This window comes from Aphidius gifuensis, linkage group LG5 (genome assembly GCF_014905175.1).
Source record: "Aphidius gifuensis isolate YNYX2018 linkage group LG5, ASM1490517v1, whole genome shotgun sequence".
Lineage (NCBI taxonomy): Eukaryota > Metazoa > Arthropoda > Insecta > Hymenoptera > Braconidae > Aphidius > Aphidius gifuensis.
Genome location: NC_057792.1, coordinates 9,948,593 through 9,960,713, shown reverse-complemented (window position 1 = coordinate 9,960,713; position 12,121 = coordinate 9,948,593). Strand labels below are relative to the sequence as shown.

Sequence of the window (12,121 nt, the reverse complement as noted above, 5' to 3'; positions counted from 1 at the left end):
TTGATGCCACAAACAATAGAGGTTGTGTTGTATTTATTATACTTGGATTCATTTATTTAATATAAATAATTAATTTTTATTATTGATGTATGTGAATCATTATAAAATATACCAAATCTAGTTGAATAAATATGATAACTTTTGAAAAATTTAAAAAAAACTTGAAAATTTTCTTAACAAATTTGTATCGCGCGCGCATAAAGTCTTCCATTTTTGCGGCGAGAAGGCGACCTTTTAATTGGTCGATTCACAGCGGCCAAACCAGGCTGCGCACTGCCATACCTGTAGTATTTCTACCATGGTTCTTTACTGAAAAAAACAGATAATAAAATAATGTATAGTAAATAATGAATAAATGATAGTTTTAAGCAATAGTATTTGAAGAAATATTGACTTACGGTGTAACTAAGTCACTGAGCTCCTTTTTAAATAGTTTTGTGTTGAACTGTCTACCTAAAGAAGTTCAGATGTTGAAATGATATAAGATTATGCATGGACACAGCTGTTGACAGCGTCTTAACAATATCCCAAGCACATACATTTATTATGATAATTTCCGTCAATCGTGAATTATTAGGTATAAATATTGTATACCATCTAATATAATGTCACCGTCTCATTAATTTAAACAAAATAATTCGATGAACTGAATATGACAGACCATACACAAACCGTTTGTTTTGATTTGTTTATTAATAATAATAACAATATTAAATATAATATGGCGAATAATGCATGCGCGCGCCGATTTTTATTTTTATCTTGCGTGCGTAAGTAGGTGCTTTCTTTTGTGTATTTATTTTTTTTCCTATTTATTTTCGCGCAGGCGCAGTTGAATGCGCAGTCAGCAAAAAGTCAGATTGCAACAGCGTAGGACATAAGGAGCTGGATCAGATTTTTTATGATAATTTCCGTCAATCGTGAATTATTAGGTATAAATATTGTATATTATTCAAATTGTTTTCACCGTCTTATCAATTTAAACAAAATAATTCGATAAACAATTATCACTGAATATGACAGACCATACACAAACCATTTGTTTTGATTTGTTTATTAATAATAATAACAATATTAAATATAATATGGCGAATAATGCATGCGCGTGCCGACTTTTATTTTTTTCTTGCGTGCGTACGATTGCACGTAAGCACTCAATGTCCCTACCCGGCTTCCGTACTAATGAGAACAATTTTGCCTCGTGAATACAGCAGTCCAATTCACAGGGCAAATTTTTTACAATTTAGGGCTATTTTTTGCCGCTGATGGCGCTTGTAAAAGTTTTTTTATATAGATTTTATATACAAAAGCTTCACAAGCGCCGTCAGTGGAGGAAAAAAGCCCTAAATTGTAATGCCCTGTGAATTGGACTGCGGGTGCAGTAAAAAAGCAAAGCTTAGGGTGCATTCCTTCAATAAAAAAATTTTTTTCGTTTTGCAATTTCGCCCTGTAATACCGACTAAAAACTAGAAACAGAAACAACGACAAAAGTGATAAAATTCTCTACGCCATATTCCAGACTTTACAGTTTACGATAATGTGTGGTACGACCCATGTGACAATAGGTGTGTTCGTTCACTTTTCACACCGAGCGTATGCACGGACCGTATGCAAGGAAGCGCTAGCGTTTTGCGGTCATTTGAAGAAACTTTAGCAACTAAAATTTACTATTTATTTATTGCTATTCGTTTTTTGCAGTTCTTTCGCTCTCTTTCATTATTATTAATTAGTAATTTGTTCTTGCGTCTGAGAAAAAATTATTAAATTAACAAAATAAACACAATGACTGAAAATAACGAATGTTTTAGTAAATTTTAGTTACTAAAGTTTCTTCAAATGACCGCAAAACACTAGTGCTTCCTTGCATACGCTCCGTGCATACGCTCGGTGTGAATAGTGAACGAACACACCTAATAACAAACAATCACAACAAGTCAATTTTCTATTTATTTCAGTTTGATAAAAACATTGAACAGTTATCCACAGTTATCCATCTAATAATTCTAAGCCAAAAAAAATAATGTCATGTGTCAGTACTGCCACTACAAGAAACAGCTTTTTCTTATAAAATTTTGGCCGGTATTACAGGGCGAAATTGCAAAACGAAAAAAAAATTTTTATTAAAGGAATGCACCCTTACACTCCTTATTCACCACCATGATTGGGTATAAGGAATTATTTTTTGAGCAACTGTAATTCCTTAGCCACGCATCTTTTCCTTAGCTACTGCTTTTCCTTGGACATTTTTATTTATTTTATGAATAAAATACATGTAAATTCATTTTTTGAAAATACAAATGTCGAAGGTAAAGCAGTAGCTAAGGAAAAGATGTAGCTAAGGAATTAAGGTTGCCAAAGAATTATATTTTAAACCACATTATTTTTTTTAAACATAATTCTTTGGCAACTTTAGTTCCTTAGCTACATCTTTTCTTTAGCTACTGCTTTTCCTTGGACATTTTTATTTATTTTATGAATAAAATACATGTAAATTCATTTTTTAAATATAAATGTCGAAGGAAAAGCAGTAACTAAGGGGAAAATGTAGCTAAAGAATTAAAGTTGCCAAAGAATTATGTTTCAAGGAAATAATGTTGCTTAAAATATACCTATAATCTAATTCCTTAGCTACATCTTTTCCTTAGCTACTGCTTTTCCTTGAACATTTTTATTTATTTCAAATAAAATTACATGTATATTATTTATTTGATAAATAAAACTGTCCAAGGAAAAGCAGTAGCTAAGGAAAAGATGTAGCTAAGGAATAACAGTTGCCAAAAAAATTCTGTTTCAAGCAACATTACTTTCTTAAAACATAATTGTTTGGCAACATTAATTTCCGAGCTACATCTTTTCTTAGCCACTGCTTCTCCTTGATATCTCATATAATTATTTAACAGTAAATGCAAATAAAATACATGAAGCAACATATATCGAGCAATGCCAGCTAATTGTCGAGTCGACAGTCGGTAAGAATGTTCAAAAATGGCGTCTCAGGTATCTTACAGTTTCTTACAGTATTTTACAGTATCTTACTGTAAGTGTAACAAACCTCAAAAATCGACCATTTATTCATTTTATAATGATTCACATACATCAATAATAAAAATTAATTATTTATATTAAATAAATGAATCCAAGTATAATAAATACAGCACAACCTCTATTGTTTGTGGCATCAAAAAAAACAACAACAATGAAAATATTATAATTTATTTGTTAACTTGTCTTGGTTTTTTTATTTTTTTGATTTTTTATAAACATGCTTCACATATATTTATTAGTATTTACAACAATATAAAAAATAGTTGTCAAAGCAGTATGTTAGAGAGAGAGGATCTTATAATAGAGATTACGTGTTAGAAAGAAAAGCAAAACAGCTCGATGGCGCGTTGTTGATTGGTTGAAAAAATAAGGCTGCGCAGAACGCGACGAAAAAAGCATGGACTACTGCCATACCTGTAGTACTTCTACCAAGAAGACTAGAGAATGTCTCTAGTAATGGTTATTTGAAGTATCCATCAGACTTATTGTATAAGTATTCTGTGGAACAAGCAATTTTAAAAACAGTTGCTAGAGGTAGATTGAGCTGTTATAGTTTTCTAGAAGTAGCTGAAAATATTTTAAAAGAAGAAACATCATTTGTTGGTTGTCCCAAACATAGGGATTTAGGGAAGCATTGACAAAAGCTGTGATTAATATTTATTCTGTACGTAGAGCTCAAATAATTAGCAAACAATATGGAAAATTATATGATCAAAAAAGGAAAGAAGAAAGAGCATATCGAAAAAGAGTTAAGCTTGTTAGTACAAGTAAAAACAAAGAAAAAAACATTATTAAAAAAAAACCAATAATTCTAAAATTAAAAAATACATCTGTTATGAAAAGAAAAATAACTAAAGTTCAAAATACCATCAAAAAAACAGTAAAAAACTAGTACATAATCAAAGCTCATTTTGCTATTAATTTAATATATTATTAATTAAAATCAAATTTTTATAAACTTGCATTGACCAACATTGACTGAAAAATAAAAATAATAGTGTATCTAAACTTATGATATTAAAAATTGTTTATTTAATTTTATTTTATATCCTCAGATACATAAAGTATTTTAATAATTGTTAGTGTTTAATAATTTTTATACAATTGATTCAATATGTTATGGTACATTTTTTTGAAAAATGTTTTAAATATAAATACTGATGATACATCCTGAATATTTTATATTCAAGAATTATAAGCAAATGTTATACATTTGTGTGTATTTAAAAATTAAATGAATATACAATTGATTTTATGAAATTTCATTTGACGTATTATTGACAATTAAAAGCTATCGAATAATATGTAATCAAGAAGCTCATATTTGTATCTTAAGATAGTGATATTTTATCAAGAATATTTATAATTTTCTGAACATCACTTGTTGATTTCAAAGGTCTAAATTTTATCCAATCAATAAACTTTCTACCACGAGTTATTTTTACTTTCAAATCAGGGTAAACAACACAGCTAAGAAGAGTAAAATCGCTTTGGCCTTTGGTATAAATTATAGTATTTCCTGATGTAACAAGCCTTCCCCACGCTTTACTAGGTAATTGAACAACATCTCTATCTGTGGCAAGTACTTGGTACAGCTTGTGGCAAGATACATCTTTAGCTTTGGCCATAATCAATTACAATAATGTTTGCTTGATGTAAATATCTAGAAGAAGAAATATATTTATAAAATTTGTTATGAATATATATTATTAAATAATACTCCAATAATATTGAAATGTATTATTGGAGTAACATTGGTACACAAACACAAAACATATATTTTAAATGCATACTTACATATGATTGACGATATTCCAAAAGTCACTCTATTATTTCGTATAAAAATTATTTTTCTTTGTGAGTGTTTTTTTGTAATATTTAATTAATAAATAATCAACTAAACCACAAGAGAAAAATTGTTGATTGAGACTGTCAGTTGTGTTGGGTTATGTTGTATTATTTTGACACACACACTACTACAAAATCCACATATTTTATTATTACAAGTTCGGAAAGCCCGGAAAAGACCGATCGTTTAGCCGAATTTCTGTCTGGTAAGGTAAAGTGGCTCTAGCTGGATCCCGACGTATATGGTCCCATCAAAAGCTACTCCCATGGTAGAAATACTATTATTTCTACCATGGCTACTCCCACCACCGAAGTTTACTCTCCTGGTCTCTAGTCTTTTTGACTTCTACCATGGGAGACACCGCTTTAATTAACCTATGCATTCCCAAATTATGAGAATCATTTCCCAAACGATTCTATATCTCAGTTTTTTATTTTTTATAATCCTGCCAACCAAGTATATGGACTATGGAGCCGCTGCTCATGTCCCCAAGCCGAATTTTCTTAATCAATCATAGAGGTGAATACCTCCATGTAACCAATCAATAACTTTTGAAATCTGCAGAAGTAATCGATGATTTTTTAAAAATAATCTTCGTTATTCAAAGAAGTACCTATAAGCTGCAGTAAAATAAAAATTTTTCATGAGGGTTCTTTAAACAGAAGTTAAAACGTGCCGTTGCTTTCTATGCTTGTGCTAAATTGTTGTCAACTTTGACACTAAATATCTCGGTATAAACCCCGAAGAAAATTGAAAAAAAAAAAATTGTTAAAATAGAACGTTATTTCATTTAAAAAATGAGTCTACTTTGAACAAAATTGCTGAGGGAATTATTTTATTTTATTATTTTAATATTTATTTTACATTCTTTGAAAAGAAAAGAGAAAATCAACAAGTTTTTCAAATAGTATCATCAAGACACTATTTGAAGATCTATACAAGCTTCATCATCGATATCTAAATCTTGAGGAGTATCTTCATCTTGAATCCGTTCTCCATCAAAATAGAATTTCATTTTTGAAAGACCCAAGTTTAGCTTATCAGCACAATACTGAGCTAATTGTAAAAATCGTTCATTTCGTTTCATTTGATATGTAAGCGATTGTTTTCCTGACAATTGAATTTTAATTTTGCAACTTGATGAATCCAACTCGTAATTCTTATTCTCAAACTCTAAAGTTTGTATAGCATCCACGTTGACTATACCACCCTCTGAAAACCATAGACATAATTGAATAAAGTAATGTGTACAGTATATGTAATGTATACATGTATAAAGTAAAATACATTATTACCAAGTACATCAGTAATGGATAAACCCAAAGATGAAGGCGTGTCTGTATTTTTAATTGGGACATCTTTTTTTAGAAGTAAGACTTGAGTTTGAGAAACATTTTCTACATTTGCAAAATGCTTAAAAACTTCTGAAAAAGGATCATCCTATAACAAAGAGAAATTAAAATATTATTTGAATAGTAATATAATATATCATTGGAACAATAATAAAAATTTATTCCAAGAACATTTTCATTTAGTCATAAGAATTATAATTAATTTTAGTTTTTCTCAATACAGAAACTTCTAGTGAGACTCAAAATTTCCAAAAAAGAACTGATGAAATTGTTCACAATTTCGATTAAAATACTTTTTAGGAGAGATCTCGTGTTGATAGAAAATTCTTACCATCGCAAGCTCGATGTGTTCTATATGTCGCGACCTCCATCTTACTGTTATTCGAATTGTGTCAAGAGTATCAACAGAAATATCGTTATCAGAATCATTATATTCGTCCAAGTCAACAGTTTCAAAACTGTTAGTTATATTAGGACATGCATTTCGGATAACAGAATCGTTATTACGATTGACATCACACAAATCAGTCTGAAAAACCATAATATTATTACGCATAACTACAAAGAAATCTTAAAAGTGAAAAAGATATAATTCGTCTCAAACCAATTTATTGGAGTTATCCTGGAACGTTTCTGACTGTTTTGAGTTAACAAGTGAGTTATCGGTTTCTCTGAAAAAGTAATATCTAGTAAATGATTTTATTATGATACAAAAAGTCAAATCAAATCATATACCGGTTTGAAAGATAATTATTGTCGTCATCTAAAGATTTATCTTTTTCCTTATGGCGCTGAGATTTGTACGCTGTAAAAAAAATTGAACAATTAGATAGGTACTTGTACTAAATAGTTACTATTACTAAGTAAAGCAGTTAAAAGCTGAAGTCGTATTTCGTAAATGATATTTAAGTATATATGAAAAACGAACATTTCAAACGTGCAGCAGCATTAATGTAGAGTTCACCATCTTCATCGTCGTATACTGGTATCGACGACATATGAAACATTTGTTGATGGACGTTACTGTCAAATGTCAATGCGTTACTGCTAGGCGAGCTATTTACTGCAGTCCAATTCACAAGGCATTACAATTTAGGGCTTTTTTTCACCACTCACAGCGCTTGTGAAGCTTTTGTATGTAAAATCTATATAAAAAAAATTTTTACAAGCGCCATCAGCGGCAAAAAAAAGCCCTAAATTGTAAAAAATTTGCCCCGTGAATTGGACTGCTGAATGTTTGGATCTGAGTTTTTCCCTCCATGCACCCGTATTCAACAGTCCAATCAAGAAGACTAGAAATACTGCACCCGCACCCGTATTCACGGGGCAAAATTGTTCTCATTAGGGCTATTTTTTTCCGCTGATGGCGCTTGACAAAATTTTTTGTTATATAGATTTCACATAGAAAAGCTCCACAAACGCCACCATCGGAAAAAAAACGCCCTAATGAGAACATCCTCTGAATACGGTGTTGATTAGGAGTTTTTTCCGATGGTGGCGCTTGTGAAGCTTTTCTATGTAAAATCTATATAAAAAGTTCACAAGCGCCGCCATCAGAAAAAAAAAGCCCTAATGAGAACATCCTCTGAATACGGGTGCAGGAGGACTTACTCCCTATCTCGCCTGTATATAAAAACCGTATCGCTATATGGTCGCCGCAAAATTGAGGGGCGCTAGTAGTACCACGGTAACGTGCGCGACTTGTATCGCTTTTTTTTTACAATGCGCACAATATACTCTAACAAACATCATGTGTATAATGCTCTATTAAGGCTTGTGGCCACTAGCATAGTTTTTCGACCAAGTTCTATGCCATAGCACTTGTGTCACTATATCTAACTGGAAACTTACTAGAAAATGGCCGCCGAGGACTATGTTGAAAAAATGCTGCATGCAGCATTTTCAGCATAGAACCGCTAACTTCACACTAGTTTTTTTTGATACAGCCAACATTAAAAAAATACAACAACAATGGTTAGCGTTGTTAATAAATTTCTTTGTTTATATTTACACATGTATAGTACATATATATAATGATTGACTGTCAAAATATCGAATTGTCAACAAATAAAAAAGGTTATATTTTTATTTATCTTTTATGTGTTTGTAAGCAAGTTGGTACAGCTGCAACAATTTCAAGAAACGATTAAAACGCCGCCCTATAGCCGTCATATGTGAACTTTTCCTTCCATAGCGCTATGGCATAGAACTTGGTCGAAAAACTATGCTAGTGGCCACAAGCCTTTAGTGTTTGTCAGAGTATGTTTGCATTGTGCGCATTGTAAAAAAAAAGCGATACAAGTCGCGCACGTTACCGTGTTACTACTAGCGCCCCTCAATTATGCGGCGACCGTATAGCAATACGGTTTTTTGAGACAAGTTCGTCCTCCTGTATTTCTAGTCTTCTTGAGTCCAATTCACAGGGCAAATTTTTTACAATTTAGGGCTATTTTTTGCCGCTGATGGCGCCTGTAAAATTTTTTTTATATAGATTTTATATACTTCACAAGCGCCGTCAGTGGAGGAAAAAAGCCCTAAATTGTAATGCCCTGCACCCGTATTCAGAGGATGTTCTCATTAGGGCGTTTTTTTTCCGATTGTGGCGTTTGTGGAGCTTTTCTATGTGAAATCTATATAAAAAAAATTTTGTCAAGCGCCATCAGCGGGAAAAAAAGCCCTAATGAAAACAATTTTGCCCCGTGAATACGGGTGCCGAACAGCCCACGTATGGGAAGCATAGGCGATGCGCAATATAGTAATATTAAATATATGGTGAAATCTGTATAAAAAAAATTTTACAAGCGCCATCACCAGCAAAATAGAGCCCTAAATTGTAAAAAATTTGCCCTGTGAATTGGACTGCAGGTATATCCATTTCTCGGACGAAAATAAAAATCTACTGCGCAGACTATCGGTGGCCATCTTGTTTGCATGTGTGTAAATCTGTGTGTCCGTCATATTATTATTATTGTACTGTTAATTATTTATGTATGGCATGCTTAAAAGTGACATTAATCATGAATAAAAACTTTAAAAATATTATTTGATAGTTCGTATTTATAGATGTTGCAACATAATTAGAAATTGATCTTTTACTTTTTCACAAAAAACAATTAGAAAAAATAAAAGAAATTTTTACATATTTAGTTAACAAACTAGAAGTTTAGCTATATAAAGAACAATATAAATATTGCACTGGATGCAATACAATGTTTGGTACATTGAGTTTTTAATGAGCAAATTATAGAATAAAAAAAAAAAAAAAAGAAAAATAAGTTAAAAAAAATATGTAACAAAGCTTAATATGTATTTTATTTTTTTTATAATTAATCATTTGTTTATGTATTTTTATTATTTTAATCTTCTATTAAGATCATCTTTAATATGTACACACACACACACACACACACACACACACACACACACACACACACACACACACACACACACACACACAGTTCAAAGAAAATAGACGACATGGGGTGCATTCCTTTAATAAAAATTTTTTTTTCGTTTTGCAATTTCGCCCTGTAATACCGGCCAAAATTTTATAGGAAAAAGCTGTTTCTTGTAGTGGCAGTACAGGCACATGACATTATTTTTTTTGGCTTCCAATTATTAGATGGATAACTGTTCAATGTTAATATCAAACTGAAATAAATGAAAAATTGACTTGTTGTGATTGTTTGTTATTGTCACATAGCTCGTACCACACATTATCGTAAACTGTAAAGCCTGGAATATTGCATAGAGAAAAGCTGTGTTCGATGGTCGTCTCGGCTCAGTTCCGTCTCACTTACGGCTCACTTATGGCGCTAGCGACGTACGGTTGTTTGAGGAACTACAAAGGCACAAAATCTCAATACAGGTGCTTATCTATATCATCACTGTATCAATGCTTCAATAAATATTGTTTATTTACTTTATGCAAACAGTGTCATCATAATAATCTATTACAATGAGTTGATAAATATATAGTCAAAATGAATATAGAAAATATAATTCAGGTGAGAGCAAATAGTGAATGAAAGAAATAAAAATGAAAATACAAATTTTGGAGATGGAATTATTATCTGTGCTATTGAACAATAATTTTTTATCTTTCATACATAGGAAATAGATGAAAACAATCAAAATAATATTATGAACTCATTTTGTTATTACAAAATTAAAGTTTTAATAAATAACAATAAATTTTGAAACGACAACGAACAACAACAACAATCGTCATTTCGTCAATCAACAATATTTATTAGGGCATTGATACAGTGATGATATAGATAGGCACCTGTATTGAGATCAATTGAGATTTTGTGCCTTTGTAGTTCTTCAAACAACCGTACGTCGCTAGCGCCATAAGTGAGCCGTAAGTGAGACGGAACTGAGCCGAGACGACCATCGAACACAGCTAGTTTTATCACTTTTGTCGTTGTTTCTGTTTTTAGTTTTTAGTCGGTATTACAGGGCGAAATTGCAAAACGAAAAAAAAATTTTTATTAAAGGAATGCACCCATGGGGTGCGTTCCGTGGCTATCCAGCAGTCCAATTCACAGGGCAAATTTTTTACAATTTAGGGCTTACATACAAAAGCTTCACAAGCGCCGTGAGTGGTGAAAAAAAGCCCTAAATTGTAATGCCCTGTGAATTGGACTGCAGCACCCGTATTCACAGGGCAAATTTTATACAATTTAGAGCTTTTTTTTGCCACTGATGGCGCTTATAAATTTTTTTTTATATAGATTTTACATATAAAAGCTCCACGAGCGTCACCGGTGGATGAAAAAAGCCCTAAATTGTAATGCCCTGTGAATACGGGTGCGGCACCCGTATTCACGAGGCAAAATTGTTCTCATTAGGGCTTTTTTTTCCGCTGATGTCGCTTGACGAAATTTTTTTTATATATCACATAGAAAAGCTTCACAAACGCCACCATCGAAAAAAAAACGCCCTAATGAGAACATCCTCTGAATACGGGTGCCAGTGTTGGGTAGGTATGATACCGGTGTATCATACAGCAGTATCATACACTGTATCATACAGTATGATACATCTCCATTATCATACGCCATGTATCATACATTAAGAGCGCCTCTACATTTCACTTTTTAAACTATTTTACTGACGCCATTTTGCCTATCCGCCATTATACACATATTTGGCGCCCAAAAACAATATGTTAACATCCAACATAATATGTAATCTCAAGAATTTATTAATATTCATTAATAAATCAACTAACGAAAAATGATTGTGTGTATTTTACTTGAATAATCTCAAAAATTACAATAAAAAAATGAGATAATAGCCATGATATGTGGGCAAGGAGGGTTTTGACAAGTTCTAAGGAACATCATGAAATGCCAAGAAAAAAGATAGTTTCATTAGCTTGCAAAAAAAAAATAATAAATACAGTAATTATGAGATTATAATCACACAGATAATTCAACTCAATAATCACTTAATATCACAAATATATTTTCCCTGTCGTTCTTCATGAGAAACGTAATATATTAATCTGGGAGACCTATTTGCCAAGTTGACCTCTTTCATCATATTAGCATACTTGAATATAATCCAGGCGAACTCATGAGTCAATTTTTTAAAGAAGTCATAATAATAACTGTTCAATCATTTTCTCGTATAATGTTTTAATTCTAATAAAACTTTTTATACAAGTTGATGAATTTATTTATTATTTATCGTGTAATAAAAAAAAAAGTTTGACAGCTGTGTACAGTGGTGTGAGTGAGAGTTTGATAAATCATTTAGTTCATTTTATAAAAAAAGAGGGCACTTTCAACTACCATACACTTTATGTAGTATGATACGTATCATACGTATGATTGTATGATACCCCGAAAATCGTCGAATTACC

The 12,121-nt window shown here is 31.6% G+C and overlaps 1 protein-coding gene across 2 annotated transcripts; it reads right to left on the bottom strand.

Moving 5' to 3' along the window:
- Window positions 1–5,712: 5,712 nt before the first annotated feature.
- On the bottom strand, window positions 5,713–7,597 carry LOC122857550 (uncharacterized protein CG4449). 2 transcript variants are annotated; one of them, XM_044159800.1, is made up of 7 exons: window positions 7,479–7,597; window positions 7,175–7,312; window positions 6,982–7,051; window positions 6,851–6,932; window positions 6,578–6,775; window positions 6,190–6,334; window positions 5,713–6,106 (listed from the first exon to the last, which is right to left on the bottom strand). In XM_044159800.1, the coding sequence occupies exons 2-7, from the start codon at window positions 7,251–7,253 to the stop codon at window positions 5,808–5,810; spliced, it is 873 nt and encodes a 290-aa protein (XP_044015735.1). In that variant the 5' UTR covers window positions 7,254–7,312; window positions 7,479–7,597; the 3' UTR covers window positions 5,713–5,807. The 2 variants fall into 2 exon arrangements, with proteins under 2 accessions (XP_044015735.1, XP_044015736.1); XM_044159801.1 differs by having other exon boundaries at window positions 6,851–6,917.
- Between the last annotated feature and the right edge of the window lie 4,524 nt (window positions 7,598–12,121).